Raw genomic sequence first — 25705 nt, forward strand, 5'->3', positions numbered from 1 at the left:
ACAGCCAAAAATAAACTTACTTTTGCCCAGAAATAAAATTTTTAATTGTTTGAAATCACTTATTCCTTGAACCTTAAAAATAATCAGCCCAGGCAAAGAGATCTCAGAGTTTATGGACAGGCAGTCTTAGTAGAAAATGCATACCTAAGATGGTAATTACCTTGTAATGCATGCGTAGTCCTATGATTTGGGCCAGGAAAGAACGGGTAAAACGGGCTCGAACCAACTGCTTGTAGGCACCTCCTAGAGAGGATTCATACAGACACTTGCCTACCAGCCGCCCTGCAAACTCATACATCTTCAGGCGCAGGTGAGGTGGGCGATTAGGATTAGGATGAACCTGTCAAAGAAAGAAAGTAAAAGGTCCTGGGCTATTTTTCCCCAAACCTAGTTCTGGAGAGACCCTCCCTCCCCAACTCCACGTGTTACAGTTTGGATTTGGAATGTTCCCCAAAGGCCTATATATTAAAGGACTGGTTCCCAGCCTTTGTGCTACTGGGAGGTAGTGGAACCTTTAATGGGGGGGACAAATGAAAGGTTTTAAGTCAGTAGGGCATGCACTTGAAGGGTATTGCGGCAAACTGGTCTGTTGCTTATCTTGGTCATGACGTAATTGCTTTTGCCATGCACTGCCACCATGATGTGCTGCCTTAACATAGGTCCAAAAACAATGGGGCCAACAAAACATGGACTAAAACCTACATAACTGTGAGCCAAAATACATACTTTCTATTTACAAGGTGATTTTTTCAGGTATTTGTTATAGTAACAGGAAGCTGACTAATACACCATGCCAGGGGAGCAAGAATTCCAGTGTAAGGATCAAAGAGCTCAACTAATGACACTGGGCTTTTGGTAGCCACCACTGAGTAATTTAAAGTGACTGAAGGATAAAAAATAAGGATTAGGGCTGGGATTGTGGCTCAGTGGTAGAGCACTTGCCTAGCACATGTAAGGCACTGGGTTTGATTCTCACTCAGCACTATATATAAAAGAATAAATAAAATAATGGTCCATTGACAACTAAAAAAAATATTCAAAAAATAATAAGAATTTTTACTAAAGAATCTTGTATTAAGTTTGTGGTCCCTGGCTGAGTATGGAAATTAATCAGTGGGTGATATGATGTCTTTTCACTGAACTAGAACTTCTTCCAACCAAAATCTACATTTTACTCCTAACACCTCAACCTAGTCAAAAATATAGCCTAGAAATAAATTGCTTCAGGTATTCTTTTTTTAATATTTTTTAGTTGTCAATGGGTCTTTATTCTATTTATTTATATGTGGTGCTGAATTGAACTCAGTGCCTTACACATGCTAGGCAAGTGCTCTACCACTGAGCCACAACCCCAGTCCCCACTTCAGGTATGTTTTGAGAAAGTGGCTTAAGTAATATTCAACTGTCTTCATTTTCTCTCATCTTATAAATGAAATAATGAAGGCAACTAGGAGGGAGGCAACCTGATTAGCTCATATTGTAAGTAGCAAAATTAAGAACAGGACACGGGTTGTCAGATTTTCAAAATTTCAAACCCTTGAGTATACATTACATGTTCCATTTTCCACCCACCCAGGGGAAAGTCAGACTCACTAATGCTTGGTTGTTGTCACTGAAACGGGTGAAGAGCTGATTGGTGGTATCAAACAATGCTTTGCAGATCAGTTCAAACCATTCCCGCCGAGGACCTCCCCAGTCCAGAGCTGAAAAGTATAATGAAAATTAATGAAAAGAGAAGCCTATCTCCCTCCTCTTATCATCTTTGTTCCTTTATTGGTGATTTTATGCTCTACACATTCCCTCCATTCCATTACTTTACTGTATCTCCACTGCAAGTCACCTAAATGATAGATTTTTTTTTTAAATCCCATCACTTTCTGTAGGAAAAAAAGTATTATGGTCACTAAGCTACTGGAAACACAGAAGATCAGAGATCCTAGGAGATGGACATTTTTCCTGTTTCTGCAATGGTTACTTTGCCCTTTTGGTTCAAACTCTTAGAGCTCTTCCTCCAATCCCTATGTTTCTGCTGTACAAGCTCCACCATGCCATCTGGCCAGTAAACATGATCATTTTTTTTTTCCCTTGACTCCTGGAAGCTAAGTTGTTTTGTTTGTATGTGTAGGAGAAGTAAGAAAAAGGGATTAGGAGGAGAGTTTCAAAAGATGAAATGAAATCTCAAAACTGACCTTCTTCATCCTGGAAAACCACTTCGAAGTTCTTGCTCCAATCTGAGATGGAGAAATTTCGAGTGGCCTTCAAAGACTGAAAAGCAGTGACAGGAGGGAAACTGTGAGAATACTGGTTGGCAGCCTTGGATGCTAAAGACAAAAACACAAGAGCACTGCCACTGTCCATCAAAGTAACCACTATTATATAGAGGAGATTAGTAGAAATAAGCTTTTGTAACATCGTCTTACATTTAAAACGCACAGATCTCTAGAAGAAATTTAAGTTTTTTTTTTAATATTTATTTTTTAGGTGTAGATGGACACAACACAATGCCTTTTATTTTTATGTGGTGCTGAGGATCGAACCCGGGTCCCGCCCATGCTAGGCGAGCGCTCTACCACTGAGCCACAATCCCAGCCCCAGAAATTTAAGGTTTTAAAAAATACTTTTTTGTCTTTACACCATCATTTTGTTGGAAAACTGAAGTTGTTTTTAAAAACCCTCATTTTATTTTTAAAAAATGAGGCAAAATATCATTTTCAAAAAGCATCAAGAAGTGAGTATAGGGCTGGGGATGTGGCTCAAGCGGTAGCGCGCTCGCCTGGCATGCGTGCGGCCGAGGTTCGATCCTCAGCACCACATACCAACAAAGATGTTGTGTCCGCCGAGAAAAAAAAAAAAAAAAAAAAAAGTGAGTATATTTAACCATACTCAGCTCATAACAGAGTAAATGGATGAATAGAATAATTTGTGCTATAGCATGTTTACTGAACTGGCAATAGATAAAGTTGGTCGAAGGAAGACAGAGGAACTTTGTTTTGTAAAAATGGAGGGGGATCATCTGGTATTTGTTCCATGTCGTATCTATGATTGGAAGTGTACATGATAGGAATTCCAGGGATCTTCCAGATTCTTCATGTAAGGTCATGTTCAAATGTGGTCATGATGTAACACTTGTGCTGAGTTACTCTTTGTACTAAGTAGTCATCCCCATAGATTCCTTTGTGTGTGCATGGTAATTGTTCAAACCATGCATCCTTAGCCATCCTCAAAGCCACTTGGTAACTTCTGCCCCAATTTCTCAATTTCAGCCATTACACAGTTACATGAGAGATACACTTGGTAGACAATTCATCATTGACTGCACTAAGTCCAGTTTGGTGTTAATGGAAAAGTTAATAAAGTTGGTAACAACCAGGATGTGATAAGGTGGGCCCAGCTGCATACTCTATTGGAAGAATAAGCAGGAAAGGTGTTGACTTCTCTTTCCTTCAATGCATTGAGAACTTCCTCTTGTTTCTTTTAAGTTTTTAATCTATTCTTTTCTTTAAGCCTCTCATCTCTGAGACTAAGCACTTGCTTCATGATTGCATACTTTCTTGCTTTCTTTCACCTTCCATGTTCATGCCATACACCCCAACAATTCTGATTTTATTAATGAAAAAACTCTTGCAACAACCAGAGAAATGGAAAGTTGTGCTCCATTTGTGTACAATGAATCAAAATGTATTCTGCTGTCATATATACCTAATTAGAATAAAAACATACATGAATTTTTAAAAAACAAAAAACTCTTACAGGAAGAAAAAAATGACTCAAATCATTAAGCCATGAGCAAGAGAACCAATGAGTTTCAGTAAAGTATAATCTATTCACTAGATATCTTTATCCACAAGGCAAGGTTCAGGCAGTGAGCCATGCCACATGGAGAGTGTGGCTGAGAAAAGGGGTTTCCAGTCACACCTACCAGAGCCAAACACCACAAACACTTTCTGGACAGGAATTAAGCCTTCTCATTCCCGGGGAATGTTAGATCCATGCCAGTGTCTGCATGGTGGAGACAGACACACGTCAGGTGTTCCTTTTCCATCAGACCAGAGTGACAACAAAAATCACATCCTTGTAATCCAACAAGAACCTATTTTTTTTTTTAATATTTATTTTTTAGTTTTCGGTGGACACAACATCTTTATTTGTATGTGGTGCTGAGGATCGAACCCGGGCCGCACACATGCCAGGCGAGTGATCTACCGCTTGAGCCACATCCCCAGCCCCAACAAGAACCTATTTTAAGGATTCAATAACAGGAACATCCTCTGTAACCACTTCACCTCCCTGCATAGGAAGAGTATTCAGGAACTAGTTTACCTAACAGGCGTGAAAGCCAATGTGCCACCTAGTCTCCCCTTGGTAAAATACCTCCAACAACTGCCCCAAAGTTAGCATAATCAAAGAGAAGAGCAAACAGTTTCTAATAGATATATTTAAGAAAGAGAAATTTAGGCTTCATTAAAAAAAAAACAAACAAAAAAAAAACTTCAAGGTATAACCATATTATTAAAGAGGTTTTTAGTTGAAAAACTCTGGCATCTGTTGATGGAGATGAAATTTTACTCACCGATTCCAACAAGGTATGTCTGCTGACCTTCAGAGTGACTTTGGAATGTGGTCTTTTCATGTGTACCTGCCGAAGCTCTCGCTGGAAAAAGTTTACCTTGTCCTGAAAGGTTTCAGAGCCTCCTGAAGAACAGCAAGATCCATGATCAGAGCCTCATGAACAGGTATATGAACTTTATATCCTTGGGACTCAAAGGCAGCTGGCACTGCTACCTTCCCAGTTGAATCTCTATACCAATCTTACCAATGTTCTTATGCAGGGAGCGAATGAAAGTGGCTGCTAGAATGTTCCTTTCCTTACAGCTGAGCTCCACAGGAGGCTGAATGCCATCATCCACGACCAGTGTGAGAAGCTTATGAACAGGGTCAGGGCCAAGGTAGGAAAACTAACAAAAAAAAAAGAGTTAATCTATAAAGCCTTCAATCCCAGCAAAATCTTTCCACATTTCTACCCTTCTATACCAGCAAAAAAAGCAGGTAAACATGCTTTCTCTGAGTGAGCACCAACCAGGAGTACATCTCCTTTTTTTCACCTCAATGTTCTACAATTCAAATCTTATTTAAAATTATTTGAGTTGCAGAAATTGCCTTAAGTAAGGATTACAATCAACACTATAGACCTTCCAACATAAAATATAAGAAGGGCGAAAGTAGTAAGGATATATAAAATAACAAAAACTGCTACTCCAAACTCCTAGAGGAAAGTGATTTTTATAAAACAATATATACAACAAACCTTTGGATAAAAGTTTATATTCTAAAAGCCCAGAAAAGTTTAAAAAAAAAAAAGACTTTTAAGAAAATATATGAGAGAATGTTTCTTTTAAAAGAATGAGCTTTAGCATACTGGGAGTTACCAGTCCTAGAGACAGGTAACTGGTAAACTATTCCGAATTGCTGTAATTTCTGTTTCTGTAGGCACGTGTCCTTCTAGAATTTATATATTCTTTGTGCCATTTAAGTGAGGAGATAACCCTTTCTTTATTTGGAAATGAATCCCTTGTGTACAGGGAGAACTTCCAAAAACACTGAAAGCCCTAGTGGTGGGGGTGAGGGGAGCGGGGAGGATTGGGAGGTGGCCTGAAACATCCTAAGAGCTGAAGCCTGCTCAGCAAGAACTAGATGTAAGGTCCAACTTACTTTTGTTCCTGGACATACTCGAAAGGTGTAAAGGCGCCAGGGAATAATTTTCAGATAGAACTCCTTCACTGAGAATTGCTGGAGAATCAACACACAGAAAACATAGTGAGTGATAAATAAACGGGCCCTATTTGGGTATTTTAATTCAAATATCAAAGTTTCTGTATTTCTCATGATAACCTGCCTCTTCGATGGACAAAGAGGGTTAACTCAGTACTAAAATAAATAATCAATTCTACCTCTAAAAAAGCAAATTAAACTCAGAGACTCAGGAGGTTCAGGCAGAAGGATCACAAATTCCAAGCCAGCCTCAGCAATGGCAAGGCGCTAAGCAACTCAGTGAGACCCTGTCTCTAAATAAAATACAAAATAGGGCTAGGGATGTGGCTCAATGGTTGAGTACCCTGAGTTCCATCCCTAGTACCCCCTGCCAAAAGGGCAAATTAAAAATATTACAATGACATAAAATTTCACAGAGACAATTTATAACCTTAAAACTCAAGTCTTACAATTCTGAAATAGCTGGGATCAGAGTGGTGAACATTTTACCCAGAAACAATCCGAATCTCCTACTCAGCCCAGTGCTGGTCAGAATGACTTTGTTCAAGTCCAGACAGGGCATACCAGTCTTCCAGACCCATTACTTTCCTCCTCCTTGGGTGGCCAAGGATTTGCCAGGGATGGAAAGGCAAAAAGATAGTAATGCATGTGTGTTTTGGGGGCAGCTCACACAAAAAGTTCACCAAAATACTCCATGCAAGGATAAAGAAGAATCTTCCTATGCAATTTGCAATTTACAAAAAAGGAAAAGACAATGCAACAGTTCTTCAATCTAAAAAAACAAAAACCTTATTATATGAACATGAGGCAGATCAGATTTTTTTCTTGATTTAAAGATATTTTCCAAAGAGAAGACAATATAATGAACCCATAACCAGCTTTAACAATGATCAATTCAAAGCCAGTCTTATTTCATTCATTCACCTCATCCATTTCCCTCATTACCATCCCTTCTAGTCCAAATAAAGGCTAGATTTTTAAATGAAGATGGTATACAGCAAGTGCTCTGAAAAACAGAATTTGAACTCAGTTTTGGTTATGAGATTAAACGGATAAATAGGGTATTTCAAAAGAGTCTCATTTTTATGAGAAAATACAAATATTCAAATGAAATGCTTATAAAAAGCATCTCTGAGCCCAGGGGCTTGGGAAGTTCACCTTCTTGTCTCTGCCAAAATTTCTTTATTCCAATCTTGGAGCCTGATGTGACATCCATTTATTGAGGTTTCACAAATCACAGAATAAAAGACCAAATTGTTTCAACATAGTACAAGGAGCCAATAGTGATTTTTATACTGGTGAGAACTTCTTAATGGTTAAAAGTAGCTTTCTTTACAACTCAGAGCCATGTCTTGAAAATTCTCCACTGAAACAATCAAAAGGCAGCACAGACAGCTGCTCACAGTGCCAAGGCACAAAGCCTCTCTAGACAGAGATCTAGGCTAGTTCCAAACAAATATCAATCTACTGCTCCACTTTCAGTAACCTCTCTTAGCAGCATCCCCAAACCCTTCAAGTCAAGTCAATGATCCTGCCCCACCAGCACTCAGACTGGTATTTTGTTGCTACTGTTACTAAATCCCAATTACAGTAGAGGGACTATAATGCAAAAATGGGGTGTTCCAACCTTTGGTGACACATAGCAGTACACCTTCTTCGGTTTCTTCACCTTCTCAGGAGTGTGGCACTCTGAGGGTGAGTCTTCATCTTCTTCTTCAATAGCAGTGGAGGGTCGGCGCTGGGAAGAGCTCATGTGCATTGGGGGGAGGTGCCATGGTGTGCTGGTACAGTTGGTAGCATTATAAAGATAAGCCTCAAAGTAAATGCTCACTCCTGACGTGGACACATTGCGTTCAACAATATTCTTCTCATTCTCTGAAGCATAACAAGGATAAGATTTAAAGTAAGAGGGGAGGAAAAAATTGCCTATTTCTAAGCGTTTAGTCTATAGCACACTAAGACAAGTGTGGTTCAAATATCAAATGTTTGTTTGGTGGGACAGGAGTATAGACACACAAATAAGTGGCAGTGGGGAGGAGGGTAGAGACACCAAATCACAGCTTCCAACTCACCGCTTAAGACAATAATATCAAATTCGCCATTATTGATCGGCTGATTTTGGTAAGAAATGCAGGCATGGAAGCAACCACGAGAATGCAGGGTGAGTCGCAAGAAAACCTGGCAAGTCTGCCTGTTCAATGTCACTGACTTCTCAAAAGAGACTCCAGTAGTCTCCTCTTCTTCAGGGCCAAGCTATGGGAAAAAAAACAAAACATTACTTAACATGTACCATTTTTCCTATTTGCAAGGCAATTTACTCTTTTTAAATTTTTTATTTGTAGATGGACACAATACCTTTATTTTATTGATTTATTTTTATGTGGTGCTGAGGATTTGAACCCAGTGCCTCACATGTGCTAGGCAAGTGTTCTACCACTGAATTACAACCCCAGTCCAAGGCAATTTACTCTTTACAAAGAACATTCCTATCTACCATGTAATCTAAGTCTCATAATTACTAATGAGACAGACAGCTACTCAGATAAAGATATGACAACACACAAGTCCAGAAAAGGAGACAAGAGATTGGAGTCAATCAGAAAAGGTGAGAATGGGGGTTGAGATTGTGGCTCAGTGGTAGAGTACTCGCCTAGCATGCGTGAGGCACTGGGTTCGATCCTCAGCACCATGTAAATGTAAAAATAAAGATATTGTGTCCACCTAAAACTAAAAAATAAATATTAAAAAAGAAAGAAAGAAAAGGTGAGAATGACAGAAGGAGTCTACTCTTGTCAAAACAGACAGGGGGGAGAAAAAGGCCACTTACCTCATGAATGGACAAACTATAATTGTGCTCATCTCTCAGGGATGTAGAATTGTTGGTAGGGTTGTCATACTCATCTCGGGGCACTATTTGAAGGGTGTGTGGCTGCCCACAGGTCAACACAAGTGTAGAAAAATGGCACACAATTTTGGTCTTGGAAGGAACCACCATTCCTGGAACAGATAATAGAGGATTGAACCCAGTGCCTCACATGTGCTAGGCAAGTGTTTCTTTTTTTTTTTTTTTTTTTAAGAGAGAGAGAGAGAGAGAGAGAGAGAGAATTTTTTAAAAATATTTATTTTTTAGTTCTCGGCGGACACAACATCTTTGTTGGTATGTGGTGCTGAGGATAGAACCCAGGCCGCAGCACATCCCCAGCCCCTAGGCAAGTGTTTCTATCTCTAACATTTAGAGATAGAAAAGATATTCTTTAAAGCACAAAGAACTACTTAGTGAGTCCCCTCCCAATTCTTCGGGACAATTAAAACACAATGAAGAAGAGGAAAGAGGAAAGAAAATACACTAATTCAAATGAACTTTATGGACTCTTTTTTTTTTTTTTTTTTTTTTTTTTAAGAGAGAGACACAAAGGGCTGGGGATGTGGCTCAAGCGGTAGTGCGCTCGCCTGGCATGTGTGCGGCCCGGGTTCGATCCTCAGCACCACATACAAACAAAGATGTTGTGTCCGCCGATAACTAAAAAATAAATATCAAAATTCTCTCTTCCTCTCTCATTCTCTCTTTAAAAAAAAAAGAGAGAGAGAGACAGAGAGAGAGAGAGAGAGAGAGAGAGAGAGAGAATTTTAATATTTATTTTTTAGTTATCGGCGGTCACAACATCTTTGTTTGTATGTGGTGCTGAGGATCGAACCCGGGCCGCACGCATGCCAGGCGAGCACGCTACCGCTTGAGCCATATCCCCAGCCCTGGACTCATTTTTATAAATTCTAACAACTGCCAGAACTAAACAAAATTAAAATGTGGAGAAACAGAACTGAGAGTTAAAAATACAGTACCAGAGTTCCACAGGGAACAGAGGAGATAGGCCTTAAAAATGCGTGAACACATTTTACCAACATGTATCATAAAATTGTCTGGATTTGGGCTGTAGTGAGAACATACAATGACCAGGATAAAAGATCAAGCTTTCACTAAATGTGTGGAACACTTTAGTGGGAGTTTAGTACTCTCTTAATTTAACATGTACAGAGGTTTTAAAGAATAATAAATGGAAAATGAAAAGTACTAGGAATATCTGATGAGTTTGTTTCAAAGGCCAAAGCGAAAAAGTTATTTGAAAATTTTGACTATCAAGAGACAAAAAAGTTCCACTCAAGATAAAGAAACCTTGGACTGGGGATGTGGCTCAAGCGGTAGCGCGCTCGCCCGGCATGCGTGCGACCCGGGTTCGATCCTCAGCACCACATACAAATAAAGATGTTGTGTCTGCCGAGAACTAAAAAATAAATATTAAAAATTCTCTCTCTCTCTCTCCTCTCTCACTCTCTCTTAAAAAAAAAAAGATAAAGAAACCTTTAAAGATAAAGAAGAAAAAATAGGAGAGAGAATGAAAAAGAAAATTATTTTATTGATACCAACAACAAGGAAAAAGATGAAGATGATGATGGAAGTGCAAAAGAAAACTCTTGTCAAATTAAACTAAATTGGCAAGGTCTCCCCTCTATGTTTGCAGCATCAGAACATCAGCATCTGCCCTTGTGATGTTAAGAATATTTGTGGGACACCTCTGATAGTGCAGACCCATTGAACAAAACCTGAAAGGCTGAAATCAGCTCAGTGGTGATTTGGTCCATAAGAGTAAGGCTTTGCCTGTTCTGATTTTTTAAGTTGCTACTTATGGTCTGTTTGCAACTAAGATCTTATATTTTTAAGAAGTGTTTTGGGGGAAAAAAGGTTTGAGAATCACAGCTGTTATAGAATAATTAGCTATAAAAATATACATTATGATATTTGGTGGAGAAAACTGTTTAGTATTTAGAGCAAAGAAAAGTATTGGCCTTTGATGATTTAATTAAATTTTTTTCTAGAAAGCATGAATCAATAAAGATTTTTAATTAATTATAAAAAAGTATTATAAAAAGTATTAAATGAAAAATGAATATCAAAAAATGTGTGAGCAATGGCAAAAAAAAATGAAAGGGTACAATTCTAATAAAACATGGTATAAGACTTACACGTGGAAAACTATAAAATGCTTAAGAGAAAAACAACAAAGATCTTAAATGAAAAATATCATGTTTATTAACTGGAAGATTCAACATTGTAAAGGTGTCAATTTTCCCCAAACTGACATACAGGTTTAACATAATTCTTATTAAAATTCCACCAGAATTATTTATAGATTCAGACAACATTATCCCAAAATTCATATGGAAAGGCAAAGGAAATAGAATAGCCAAAACAATTTTGTAAGAATAAAGTGAGAAGAGCCAGTTTTCCAATGTTAGGACTTGAAATTACTACAGTAATCAAAACTCTGTAATGCTAGTCTGCATACGGTCTATAGATTGGTATGCAGAATATATAAAGAACTCTCAAAATTCAACATTGACAAAAATCTACTTAGAAAATCAACAAAAGACAAAAAGAAATATTTCACCAAAGAGAATACACAGATGGCAAATAAGCATATGAAAAGATGTTCAACCTTATTAAACCATTTGGGAAATATGAATTAAAACCATAATGAGATAGCATATACTTATCAGAATGACTAAAATAAAAAATAGTGGCAATATTACATGTTAGCAAGGACACAAAGATGCTGGATTATGCAAATGTTGCTGGTGGCATATAAAATGTGATAGGTCACTCTGGAAAGAGTTGGAAATTTTATTTTTAAAAAACTAAGCATGTGGGGCTGGGATTGTGGCTCGCCTGGCATGTGCGAGGGCCTAGGTTTGATTCTCAGCACCACATAAAAATAAATAAATAAAATAGAGATATTGTGTCCAAATACAACTTAAAAAAAAAAAAAAAAAACCACTAAGCATGTCCATTCATTTTCATACAACTCAACAATTACACTCCAGGGCATTATACCAAAGAAATGAAATCTTATGTTCACACAAAAACCTATACATGAATGTTTTATTCACAACAGTCAAAAGCTGAAAACAATTCAGATGTCCTTCAATGGTTAAATAATTAAATATTCATATCATTGAATATTACTCATAAAAATGAACTAACTACTGATATACTCAACAACCTGGTTGCATCTCCAGAATACTATGCTGAGTGAAAATAAAGCCAATCCTAAAAGGTTGCATACCTTTTTTGTTTTTTTTTTTTTTTTAAGAGAGAGGAGAGAGAGAGAGAGAGAGAGAGAGAATTTTAATATCTATTTTTTAGTTCTCGGCGGATACAACATCTTCGTTGGCATGTGGTGCTGAGGATCGAACCCGGGCCGCACGCATGCCAGGCGAGCGCGCTACCGCTTGAGCCACATCCCCAGCCCGGTTGCATACCTTTTGATTCTATTTATATAACATTCTTCAAATGACAAAAGTATAGAAATGAAAATCAGATTAGTGAGTTTCCAAGGGTTAGGACCTGTGGAGGCTGGGGTTGTAGCTCAATGGTAGAGCGCTTGCCTAGCATGTGTGAGGCCCTGGGTTCAATCCTCAGCACTACATAAAAATAAATGAATAAAATAAAGGCATTGTGTCCATCTATAACTAAAAATAAAAAATTATAATAATAAAAAAGAAACAGGCCTGTGAGGGAGGGAAACGGTGTAGCTACAAAAGGGCAACATGAGGGATCCTTGAGGGTGACAAAAACATTCTGTACCTTGACTGTATCAATATTAAAAACCTGGTTGTGATATTGTACTATATCACACCATGTTATAGTTTTGAAAGATGTTACTGGGCTGAGGTCGTAGCTCAGTTGTAGAACATTTGCTAGCAGGTGTGAGGCCCTGGGTTCGATCCTCAACACCACATAAAATTAATAATTAAAAACAAAGGTGTTGTGACTTACCTACAACTTAAAAAAAAAAAAGATGTTACATTAGGTAAAGGATATACCAGATTTCTATTATTTCTTGTAATTGCATGTGAATATACAATTATCTCAAAAAATGTTAATTAAAACCAAGTTAGTACATATCATAACAATTGAAATTATTCTCCACTGGAGGCAAGAAGGTGAGGTGCTAATTCATGTGGAAAGGAGTCTCCAGAGTGAGGCATTCAAGGGAAGCAAATAGAGGGATGGCTTGGGAGCTACTTTGTTCTGAGCAGCCTTCTATTGCAGAAGAAAGCAAGATAAGAACCAGTCAAGAAAAGATACACCAATCTTCTTAAGGTTTGACTCCCAAAGTTAGCCATGGTCCTAACATTTCTGTGAATACCAAACTAGCCATTATCTAATGAAGCTTCTTGAAAGAAGACAGGCGTACAAGGCAGAAGACAGGGTACAAGGCAGAAGACAGGCGTACAAGACCCCCCCCCCCCGCCCCAAATACACTAAACATGTATGTTGCAAACCAAGAGTCAAGAGATTATACTGATGGACCTCAATGTCAGTCAGCATCTGTTATCTGGCATAAAGGACACAAGAGGAAAAAAGGATAGAGATAAAGCCTCCATTCCTAGACACCAGAAGCATGGGCAGAAACTCTTTAGGGAGAAGTAAAGCATACTGGCAGCAAGGGTGGGATTCGTATCAAGATGCTTTAACTTGAAAAGGTTTCAAAAATCAGAAGAATTTATTTTCTACATATTCTGGTGCCCTTAGCCCTTAAGAACTTGCTAGGCTCAAGACTCAGCAATTCTACTCCTTGAGAAATTAAAAAAAAAAAATTACATCTACACAAAATTTCACAAGAGCTTTAGTCAAGAAGTGGAAAAAAACTCAAATGCCCACCAGCTTATCAATAGATAAATAAAATGTGGTATATCCATATACTGGATTACTTGGCAACAAAATTAATGAAGAATTAATTCACGCTATGACATGGGTAGGTCTTAGAAGTATTATATTGTTAAATAATCTAGTCACAAATGCCCATGTATCTTATGATTACATTTACAAGAAATGTCCAGAGTAGATAACACTACAGAAGCAATAGATAAGTGGTTTAGAAATCTAGGATTGGGGATATGGTGACAAAGTGACTGATAATGAGTCTTTTGGGGATAATGAAAATGCTTTAAAATTGACTATGGTGATAGTTGCATAGCTGTGTACATTAAATTGTACATGTATTATTATTATTAATAGTTTTTTTTTTTTTTTTGCGCAGTACTGGGGATTGAACCCAGGGAGTGCTTTATTATTGACCTATATCCCCAGCCCTTTTATGTTTTTCATTTTGAGGCAGGGGCTCACTAAGTTGCCCGGGCTGGCCTCCCACCTGTGATCCTCATGCCTCAGCATCCCAACTTTGCTGGGATTAAAGGCATGTACCATCATGCCTGTTTAAACTCTCCACTTTAAATGGATGAATTTTATGGCATGTGAATTAAATCTAGGGGTAAAGGGTTAAAGCTCAGTGGCAAACTATATGCTTGGTAACCACAAGGCCCTAGGTTCAATCCCTCAAATCTCACTAAAAAACCAACACACCAAAGAAGGAATGGAAGGAGAAAAAAACAACAAAGAACATACCAGGCTGAAAAATTTTGTAGTAGGGACTATAGGCCACATTTAATCCACCAAGCTTCACTGTAATTTCATAACGCCCAGCCCTGCGTACAGTGAAGGCCACCTTTACCACATTTGAATTGGGCTCCTGAAGGACTTCCTGGGTCACTGGAATTTCCACTGCTAGCTCAACATGAGAGATGTGAACTCTCAGTCCCACAGGCCGATGTGCAGGGAAAGGCTGCCCATTCTTATAAAATAACTGTAGAGGAGAGGAGAAGGGCACCTGTTAGTGAGCAGAGGAGAAAAACATTTTTGGTGTAATAAGAGAGTGGGGAAAGAGGAAGTAGCCGGCCAAGGTCATACTGATAAACCCCTGGTGCCTACCTGCTTCTTACAGTTCTGCTCACAGAAACAGAGACAAATTCCCTCGGCACACCAAAGAAAATCAATAAGTCATGAACATATTCTTCACCTGTTCAGAGGACAGGGGTAGAATACACCACTGAATCAAGAACATACCAATTTTGACTTGACATTTATGAACCACAAATGCTGCCTTCTTGGTCTTTCCAGACCTATCCATAATATTACCAATACTAATCAAAAATGGAAAGCAGTAGACTAGCAGCACTTGCACTGAATAAAGGAAAGAATCAGGCAAGGGTAGGAGAGGTTCCAGCTCTCTTGCCTGTTTTTATGCTACACAATAGAGAAGTCACTGCGGGCACTGGCAAACTTCTCCGTAAAGTGCCAGAGGGTAAATATTCTTAGCTTTGTGGGTCATGCACACAGCTACTGAACTGTCCTAAGGACTCAAGTAAGAAAGAAGACACACTGACCAGTAACAATGCATTTACAGAAACAGAAGGCCCTTAGGCTGTGGTTTGCCAACTCCTAATCTTCAATACCTAAGTTTCTCAATACAATTTTTTGAAAAGGTAACATTAAGTTTTAAACTTTTTCAAAGCTAAGCACCTAGCAAACCAAAAGCATACAGAAATTCACCACTCTTTGTATATTAAGAGTTCTCAAGTTCCTAGGAGGAGATGAGAAACAAGGGAAAATGTTAACATTCCAGCCAGCACCATCATTGGACTGAACTGGTCTCTGGAAAGCAAGTGACTCAGAAAACCCAATGGGGATGGAGACAAAACATTCCCTTACATGCACTCGGAAGGCCATGCTGTGGCCCACCTCATAGGGGTCCTTCCAATCCCAGGAGACTTTGCAGGACCGGGGATCCAGATAATTTCCCCGCACGTAGTCATAAATAGTCCGGTCCCCTCGGCGCTCACGGTCTTCATTTTGAAGAAAGCTGACTACTCGTGCGGCAAGCTCAAAGAGGAACTTAATTGTGAAGAAGAATGCAACCACAGACACTGTGATTCCACCTATATAAAGGAGAGAACACACAAACCAGCTGCTGGTTATACGTTACAGCTTCTCATCACAGAACAGGCTAGCCATCTCACAAAACTTAAAAGAGAGTCAGGATGAGACTGTAAGATGAAGAAGAAACACTGTATAGGGTTGCCACCTCCTCTGTGGGTGAAGTGAGGAACTTCTCAGCTAGACCAGGGGTCAGCAACTATAGCCCTCAGACCACAAATTCCACCTACTATCTGTTTCTATAAATGAAGTTCAACTGGGAACCAGTCACACCCATTTGGGTACAAACTGTCTACAGCTGCTTCTGTATCACACTGGCAGAACTTAGCAGTTGTAAGGAGAATATAGAGCCTTCAAAACTGGAATATTTTCTCTCTGGCTTTTCATAGAAAAAAAGTTCACCAACATTGTTCCATAGCATAAACTACACATCATTCTCCTCCAGCCCCACTTTCCTGGATGTGCTGGGCCCTTACAAAAGTAGTAAAAAGAATATGCACTCAGGTCTCTCCATTTGGAAGCCTTTCCCTCCCTTGTCCACTAGGCACAGGCCTTCTCCAAGCCCCACTAGAGTTAAGAGTTCCCTCTTCTTGGCTCCCTCAAACTCCCATATTTGTTATAACTTATGTCCTCCTTGATCATCTTCCTTTTCATGTTATGAACTCCTTAAAAGCAGATTTTTGCCTGATTTGACATTGAATCCACAGTAAACAGTGTCTGGCACAGACTGTAATTGCTCAATAAGTATTTCCCAAGTAAATGAATTCCTCTGCCAAACCTGTGAAGGTACATTTTGGCATGAGTGGAAATATTTCTAGCTCTGTTTTCAAGAGAGAAGGGAGTAGTCAGGGAAACAAAAAGCAACTTGGTAACAATAAAAAAAAAATAATAATTAAGAAAGCTCTTTCTATAACATACCAATAACGTAAAACATCAGGTCCCTTCAGTGCCAACAGACAGCCAAGGATCACAGCTGCAGCTGCGAAAGAAAACTTGTTAGTTTTGTTTTTGGTACTGGGGACTGAACTCAGGGTCACTCAACCACTGAGCCACATCCTGAGCCCTATATTATATTTTACTTAGAGACAAGGTCTCATTGAGTTGCTTAGTGCCCATTGCTGAGGCTGGCTTTGACCTCACGATCCTCCTGTCTCAGCTTCCCAAGCCACTGGGATTACAGGCAGGTGTCACTGTGCCCAGCAAACTTATTAGTTTTTTCTCCAACTTTCCCTTATAGCCATCTTAGAGGGAAACAAAGTACAGAACACGGCTCTGTAGTCTAGAGAGTCAATACCCTTTTGCCCTCTCTAGTTTGACAGGCACTCTACAACATATTTCACACATTTAAAGAGATTGCATCACTCCTCCCAAAGTCTTCCAATCTATTGACCACCCTAAGAACACCACAAACAGTCACTTACTTTATTGTTAATTACAAAATGTAGTAACAAGGCTTTCATCTTCTTAGATCCTGGGCTCCCAAGACAATTTCCCTCCCCCAAGCAAAATAGTTCTAATTAACACAAACAAAAAGGACAATGAAAGCATTTCCCCCTTTACAGTATTTGCCTTCTGGAAGTAATTCAGCTAAGTAGAAACAGTTATATAAAATATAGATTTTTAAAAAGTTAAGTATTATTACCATGTTGGCATTATGTAATTAAAACGAATTGTGGATCATCCCAATAATAAGCAGTGAGTATGTAAAAGAAGTCATTTGTGCCATTATCAAATCAGACAAACTACTAGCCCTCTGGAAAATGAGTTCACCAGAGGGGAACAAAAGGAAGAAACTGTACTTCTCATCCTAAATGATGCCTGCCAAGGTCAGGGTTTGAGGGGAAACTTTTACTGTTATTAAACTTGTTGCCAGAACAAAACTTCAATCTTTGTTATTCATTGGATCATTTGAATCACCAAGGGCACCACCAAGAAAAAATGCAATGTGTGCTCAACTTCCCTATTACTTCACTAAGTATAACCTTGTGTGAGCTGCAGATGCTCTCCAGCCCATACTCAATTCTCTTTGTTTCTAAGGCAATATATGTTGAGGTTATCAATATCCAGCACCTTTGTCAGCACTAGAATATTACTTGGGACAAAACGGCTAAAACTTTCTAGGCTCCAGAGCTAAGAAGAACCTAAACAACTTAAAAAAAAAAAAAACCCACAGGGTGCACTTTTATGTCTCATTGTGCTCAAAAAATTTGAACGAGACAGAATATGGTTCTTTGGTTCCTATGATAATAGTATTCTCAACGAAACCCACAGATAATAGGTAATTTGAGGAATAACCATGTCAAGTTCCATAGAAATTCCTATTTAGACTGGTACCTAAAGTCCTACTTGAAAAAAAAAATACAGGAAAAATTAGAAATGTCAACATAAAAGGATAAAGATGCTCCCTATTATTAAGATAATATATAGACCTGAAATATAGGATCACAACTTCTGAACCTCTTTCCCAACAAATATCACATCTTCTGGGACCTTATCCTGAAAAGCTGTCATCATCTCTCAAAAAGCATCTTTCTGCACCTCATAGGATGTGCTAGATAACCCAGCAGGACCAAACCTAGCAGTTTAACTGCCTTAAGTGCTTTCTCAGCTGGATGCTATCCAATGTAATATTGGAGGTGAAAACTTCCAGTCCTCAGAAAAGCTACAGCATTCAATAGAAAATGAAGTACATGTGGCTGATGACACAGGCTTGTGGTATCAAGCCTCTTGCTCCTTTGGGGGGAATTAATGCTGAATTTATGGCTTCAGTCACAATGACAGAAAAATTCAGATCTATGATCCCTGACTTCTACAACAACCTTTCCTATGAGAGGCAGCTCATAAGCAGTAAGTCAAAAGCCTGAGGACTAGTTCCAGGGCTACAACTAACTGTAGACCTGTCTAGGCTTCAGAATTTTCACTACTGTAAGAGTGAAAGATTTAATCATTTCCGAGGTACCACCTTCTTTAATATGACTTCAACATAAGTCCCAAAGCAATCACAGCTCTCAAATCAAATAGTATAATATAGAAGATGAAAGCAAAGACTCTACAGTCAAGACTATCTGGGTTCAAGCCCATACACTACCATTCACAAAGTGAACCAGAACAAATCATCTAATCTCTCTACAGAATGCTAGTTTCCTATCTGTCAAGTAGGGTTAATACCTACATATGGGTGCCATGAGATAACACATTAACAGCTCAGAATTAAGTCTGGCACACAGTATTCTTTTAAGATTTTAGTGATCATTACAATTATTCTCTACAGAAGTACCACTATCACTACTCCTTTGCTTCAGAGTTGAAGAAATCAAGGGAAATTCTCTACTGGCCCACACTTTCTTCAATGACAAATGCATCAGTTACAAAAGACATGGCTTCTCTTACTGTACCTAAAATCTCCACCTATACAGGAGAGCTTCATTCTATTCTAATTTGATGTCTAAAAATGTTCTAAGAAGTTAAAATCTCATCCTAAAATACTTCATCCAACAAATACTGAGTAACTTACTTAATGTACCAGATACTGGGGGAATGGCATATAACACAATAGCCAAAGTCCCAGGCCCCATGAAGTTGGCAGTAATAAATTTTACCATGTTGAATCCTTGGCCATTTCTCCCCATTCCCTTATTTCTCAACCAAATCATCATTACTGATTTTCTAGAATCCCTAGATCTTTTCCAGTAAGTCAATTCTACATTTCTACCCTAAATTCCCTTTATCATTTAAAACTCAGCATACCAATCACAACTTTTTTCCAAATCACTCTCCTCTCTTCTTAAAATCTCCTTATGGTTAAGGAGTAAGCAGTCAATTCCTCACTCACTGATTTACTTTTGCAAAATATAGCACTGCTCACAGTTCAAATACCTCCCCAATAATATTTGCCTATCTCCAAGTTTTCCCCAGAGTTACACTCTGCACTTGCCTTCCTTCTACATTTTTCCCCTTTCTGGCTCCTCTTGAATATTGTTTCATAGCCTGTTTTTGTCATTCCAATGATTTTTATTTCAGTCTTCACCTGTATTCCATAAGCATTTTTTATCCTTTTACTGACTCTGTTGGGAGTTCTCCCTTCCCTGCCTCTTGCTATCCCAACCCTGCACTATTTTCCTTGGCCACATCTCCTCCTAATTATTCATTATTATCCTTCATTTTTCATTCTATGATCTACCTAAATTAGATCTTTTACACTTTCAAATACATGCCCTGAAATGTTCCATCTCCATGCCTTTTTAAATACATTTTTAGTTGTTTATGAATCTTTATTTATTTATTCTTTATTTGTTTAATCTTTATGTTATTTATTTACATGTGGTGCTGAGAAGCAAACCCAGTGCCTCACACATGCCAGGCAAGAGCTCTACAACTGAGCCATAGTCACAGCCCTCTCCATGCCTTTTTAAAAGTCTGCCCGGGGGCTGGGGATGTGGCTCAAGCGGTAGCGCGCTCGCCTCGCATGCGTGCGGCCCGGGTTCGATCCTCAGCACCACATACCAACAAAGATGTTGTGTCCGCCGAGAACTAAAAAATAATAAATATTAAAAAATTCTCTCTCTCTCTCTCTCTCTCTCTCTCTCTCTCTCTCTCTCCTCTTTCACTCTCTCTTTTAAAAAAAAAAAAAAAAAGTCTGCCCGGAAACACCTCCCTGCTTTCAATCTCTATCTACAAGATACCTCCTGATGCTAAATCTATGGAAAATCCTATCCTCGTTCCCTGAAACTTCCCTAATCCCCAACTTAGAAATTCCTTCACATGTTCTAAGAAGTTAAAATCTTAGAAATTTTGAATTTCCATTCAATTTTGATTTTATCTATCTTATCGTTCTTATATTCTAACTTTCAGTCTCTTGTCTATTTTTTCATTTCAGAGAGGTAAATAACATAAGGGAAAGACTAGTCTTACATACCTCCAAAGCAATAAAAAAAATCCTCCAAAGTATTTAACATAATTACATATAATAATTGCAATAAATATGAACAAAATATCTGCTGAATGAATAAGGCCAAATATCTATTCTTTCTTTTGTTCAGAATGCCTAAGGATCAGAAATTTCACTGACAGAAAACAGTATATTTTTGAAAACAGTTTGTTTTTTGCAGTATTGGGGATTGAACCTAGGGTTCATGCATTGCTAGGCAACTGTTCTACCACGAAGCTACACCCTCAGCCCTACATATAAGTTTAAAAAACTTATTTAATTAGCAGTATATTCACTTGAGCCAGTATATTCATTTAAGTTCTTCAGACCAAAAATTGCCAATTTAATTCAGATTAACCATTATATATCAAATATCTATCAGTAAGAACAGGAATTCTCATGTATTTTTCTACAAGTTTCTACAGTACCCTCAACTTTCTGCTGCTCATATTTCTCCTGCATAAAATTACATTGGAATTCTTCCAATGTCTAGTACAGGCACAAAGAGGAATACTAAACCTCTACCATACTATTTCAAACAATTTTCTTATTTTAATATTTTGTTTTCAAATTAATCTCTATGGTGGTCATGCCCTTATAAAATGTGGCAAACTGTAAATACTCTTAAGCTAGCAGAATAACAGCAGTAGTAATAAACTAATAATTGTCCATCCCTTTATTAAGCATTTACCACAGGTAAACACCACCCAAAGTGCTTTACAATGTTAGTCTAAGTTCTATAATTATCACCACGACAGTCTGGCAAGATAACAGGAAAAAAAGACTGGGCTTAGAAAAATTAACTTGCTGAACATCTCAAAACTGGTCAAGTGACACAGCTGAGAATCAAACCTGTCTGAGGCCCCAAAGTGCTCAACCTCATACAATGATGAATTATGAAAAAGAATGATTTCAAAGGCATAGCCAAGTACTTGAAAAGATTTAAGAAAACAAATAAAATATAAAAGTTACCCAATCTATCTGCTAGAATTTCACTGTGAGGCTAAAATTAGAAGGATAAATTCTTAAGGCTCTTTTAGTTATCTTTTGAAATAAAAATAAAGCATGACAGTGAAAGGTGGAATGCAGTACCAATTATCTAGTGCAGAGAATACTTGCTCCCTGGAGGATTCCAGGCAACTTGCTTCATACTACAGACCTTTGACTCACGTTACCTACAAAATGGAGAGGGAAATACTTGAAATTACCTATATCAAAGGAATGTTAAAGTTGATTGACACAAATATTCTAAAATCCTTTTCTTCTTTTGTAGTATAAAGATTTATGATTACAGTATCAAATAAATTTTAACCGCAACATTGAAGATCAGTTGTGAAAATCACTTCCCCAAAATGGAGAATTTGTTTCTTCATATTCAAAACTGCTCTGCCAGGGAAAAAGTCAATTCTCACTACAATCTGTGCGTCAACAGCTATCTCTTACCAAGGAGACTCAGGACCTGGTCACTGGGTCCACTTTCTGCACCCCACTAACTGAATCTTAATTCAGCCTATTACCTTACCTTTAAACGAGGGCCCATGTTCTGAGAACCAAGTTATTCACAAAAGCAAATAACTCTGGCTCCTTTCACTTTGTCTTCCAACTTCCACATGAAGAAAAAAGCCACAAAGTCACTGGAGAGGGTCTATCCATCAGACCTTCACTGAGCGTGTGTCACAGTAAGTAGAGGGTTGGTGTTTTTGTAACGAACTGGATGAATTCCAAGGTAGAGAAATATAGCCCAAGAATATATCATTCCTGGACTTCTCTAGCGCAGGGCACAATCAACTGCTAAAGGATGCATCTGTTCTGGTGTCCCAGGAGCCTATCCTATAAAGAAAAAAGGGAAGTGTAATAGGTTTTTCTTTCTGAAAGAGATTCCCCGCCCCCAAAAAAAAAAAAAAAAAAAAAAAAAAAACAGAGATAGAACAGGCAGTGGGAACTCTGGTACACTAAAAGTAACCAAGGTTTGGTAAATCCTGACCAAGCATCCTCAATTGAAATTCCATTCAAACTTCACAAAAAGAGTTGACTGGCAACCTCACTGCCTGTAACTATGTCACAGCCCAGAAGGAAGCTCCAGCACTTTAGTTGACCCAGTCCTTCAGCAAAGGCAAACTAGGGCACAGATTTAAAGAGGGAGACTCAATACAACTTCAGGCCCAGTTTCAGTTTAATGGGGTTGGAGTCTGGAACCCATCTGAAGAGAAATAAGACAAAAGCACCAGAAGAGCTAGATTACAGAGGTTCATACATACCATGAAAAGACTCAAGACAACATTCTGCTGGGAAAGAGAAAACTAAACTACCAGCCTGCCCAGTCTATTTCACTTGTGCTAATGTATTCATTTCTAAGACATGATTAAACAAGGATAATGTTATCTTTAAAACAGCAAAATATACTATTAGAAGTTGGGGGCAGGGGAAAATCTGCAAATTTTCAAAATAAAGTTACTAAGTCCAATAAAATCAGTTTGAACCCACAAAGATACTCATGACTGAATGTTGCAGAAAGGAGGTTTATTATGGCAATGCATATACAAAGAGCCAACATAAAACAAATGAGAAGACACTACTAAACATTTAATGGAAAGAAAAACAGTCTTACTATATGACAGGAACTGTTTAGTGCTTCGTGACTCATAACCCTAGGACACAAACACAATTTTCTTAACTTTATAGAGTAGGTTTAAAGTGGATGAGGTACTTTCTCAAGATTATACACAAAAAGTAGTGTAGAGTTAAACTCAGACAGCCAGAAATCCATGCTTTTAATGATTACTCTCCTGTCTCTCTGTTTTGGGAAACCAAAGAAGAAAACACAAAATGCTAACTAGAACAGAACAGAATAAATGAAGGCCCACAGATCAAAAAAGTTGGCAAACTTTTATAATGAAAAATAGAATATGCATATATTTTAATACATGGTGACAGGCTTGCCAGGTACATAGCCAAAACATGGATCAACTAGCAACTGGAACCAGCTTAAAAGATTCACAAACAAAAGAGCAGTTATGTATACCACAAGAGATCTCTATGATGGAATGTTACATAAAGATTTTAAAATGATACTTTGAAAATCCTCATGAATAAAATGTTCACAAATAAAGTGAAAAGGCAGGCATGAAATTGTTCACATTATAGCACAAGTCCAATTTTAGAAACATAATATTATTTAAATAAAACAGAGAAAAACACGAAAATGTTCATAGAGGTCATCTCTTTACAGAATTAGAATTTTTATCTTCTATCTATGCCTTTCAATGTTTTCAAATTCTTTTTTGTTGTTATTGTCGGTACTAGAGATTGAACCCAGGAATGCTTTATCACTGAGCTGCATTCCTAGTCCCCCACCCAAATTTTTTTCTTTTGAGACAAGGACTTCCTAAGTTTCCCAGGCTGGCCTAGAACTTAAGATTCTCCTGCCTCAGTCATGCACCACTGCCCCCAGCTTCCAACAAATTTTTTTTTCTTAGTTGTCAATGGACCTTTATTTTTATTTATTTGTATGTGGTGCTGAGAATTAAACCCAGTACCTCAAGCATTCTAGGCAAGCACTCTACCACTGAGCCACAACCCCAGCCTTTCCAAATTTAAATGATGCAAAAACATGAAAAAATTCTTAACAAATATAATTTTATATTGAATATATAATATTTAATTATATTATATTTAATATATAATTTATATTCTTGAGAAATATAATTTTAGGGACCTATTTTCCTAAAAAAGAAAGACAACAGGCAAATTGCTTTTTTTTCAAATAGAGAAATAGTAAAAAGAAATGAAGATAAAGTGTACTGAACTTTTGTCTTTATAGGGTTTCCAACTCTGTGACCAGCTACTTGATTAAGTCAAGTAACTCTTAGTTCTAACATCCTTTACTGACTGTCCCCACCATGAACTACCATGCTTATCAACGCTGCAGTGTCTCTAGTGAGCTTCGAGACTCAACTCAAGCACTGCCCAACCCTCATCCCTCTGGCATTTCTCTAAGGATTCTACCCATGCCAGGCAAAAATCAATCACTTCCTCCTTTGTGATACTCCAAAGATGAAGACACCTCTATGACTACATTTATTAGTCTGCTTTATAATTATCTGTTATATGGCAGTCTCTCCTAATAGACTATAGCTCCCTGAGGATGCTGGCTCTTAATCCTTTGCCGTCCATAGCTAGTATGGTATGTGGCCCTTCCATCTCAGGAACTATACTTTCACAAAGAACCCAGCTAATTCCTGTTAAGTTTCAGAAGCATGGCCTACACTCCAGAGCAGTCAGCCTGAAAGGGGGCCCAATACTTCCCATCTCTACAGGCTCACAGGTCTTACGGACTACACTTTCAGGAAAAAGAATCAAATGCAGGAGCCAGCAAACTACAGATGGCAGACCAAAACCACCTGTTTTCATAAAAAACAGAATGAAAAGATCCAAGTTCATTCATTTACATGTTGCCTATGACTGCTTTTACACTACTATAGCAGAACTGAGTAGTTGCAGCAGAGATGTATGGTCCACAAAACTTTATTATAGAACCCTTTGTGGGAAAAGGATACCAATCCCTGGTGTAGGTCTTAGTCCTGAAGCAATGTACTTACATTTTGTAAATGTGAACATTTCTACCAAACCAAAGCATAAAAATCATTTTCTTCTCATTCTACTATCCCTTCTTAGGAAAAGAGCTATAATACTCACAGAATTATGCTAATCTTTCTAATTTCAACTTTAATTTAAGTTTCATGTCGACATTCATAGCCCATTTAGGGATTTTACACAACCTTTTCCCAAAGAATGTGTTTCATACAATATACCTCAGGGATCAAATACTGTATCTTGGTTCCTAAAATTATTATAGTACATATTAATGACACTTTAAAGTGCTATTCTAAAAAGCTAAGGAAAAAACTGGCATGAATGGTCCACTTCAGAATTCTGGTACATATAGAGCTAAGTGGCAGCACATATGAGTTTAGTAATCACCTACTGATTTCCACAAAACAAGACAGGACAAAAGAAAAACTGCTTTCTAAGATGTAGTCTCCAGCATTCTGTGCTCAGAGCACCAGCCATGAGTCCAGGAACATCAAATTAAAAAAAAAAAAAAAATCACTCAATTAGTAAGAGGTTCACAGGTTTAGAGTGGTCTAATTATGGAGGTTCCAAGAAATAGTGTACCA

The 25705-nt window shown here is 38.1% G+C and overlaps 1 protein-coding gene and 1 pseudogene across 8 annotated transcripts in view; both read right to left on the reverse strand.

The window, feature by feature from the left end:
* The window catches only part of AREL1 (apoptosis resistant E3 ubiquitin protein ligase 1), a 48827-nt gene that overhangs the window by 9081 nt on the left and 14041 nt on the right, over positions 1 to 25705 (reverse strand). For 3 of the 7 annotated variants that reach the window (XM_081293141.1, XM_081293139.1, XM_081293140.1), the window contains 13 exons: positions 22051 to 22358; positions 16520 to 16580; positions 15377 to 15603; positions 14234 to 14471; positions 8597 to 8766; positions 7842 to 8022; positions 7397 to 7644; positions 5710 to 5787; positions 4814 to 4955; positions 4571 to 4692; positions 2190 to 2265; positions 1594 to 1703; positions 161 to 340 (listed from right to left, as the gene is read on the reverse strand). In XM_081293141.1, coding sequence (XP_081149267.1) covers positions 161 to 340; positions 1594 to 1703; positions 2190 to 2265; positions 4571 to 4692; positions 4814 to 4955; positions 5710 to 5787; positions 7397 to 7644; positions 7842 to 8022; positions 8597 to 8766; positions 14234 to 14471; positions 15377 to 15603; positions 16520 to 16535 — 1788 coding nt within the window. In that variant the 5' untranslated portion in view covers positions 16536 to 16580; positions 22051 to 22358. The remainder of the gene's footprint in view (positions 1 to 160; positions 341 to 1593; positions 1704 to 2189; positions 2266 to 4570; positions 4693 to 4813; positions 4956 to 5709; positions 5788 to 7396; positions 7645 to 7841; positions 8023 to 8596; positions 8767 to 14233; positions 14472 to 15376; positions 15604 to 16519; positions 16581 to 22050; positions 22359 to 25705) is intronic. The other 4 variants (XM_081293145.1, XM_081293144.1, XM_081293142.1 and 1 more) reach the window with 3 other exon arrangements.
* On the reverse strand, positions 2937 to 3641 carry LOC308647376 (rRNA-processing protein FCF1 homolog; annotated as a pseudogene). Its single transcript has one exon. The product of its transcript is annotated as an rRNA-processing protein FCF1 homolog (transcript).

Source organism: Spermophilus citellus (genome assembly GCF_964194105.1).
Source record: "Spermophilus citellus genome assembly, chromosome: 4".
NCBI lineage: Eukaryota > Metazoa > Chordata > Mammalia > Rodentia > Sciuridae > Spermophilus > Spermophilus citellus.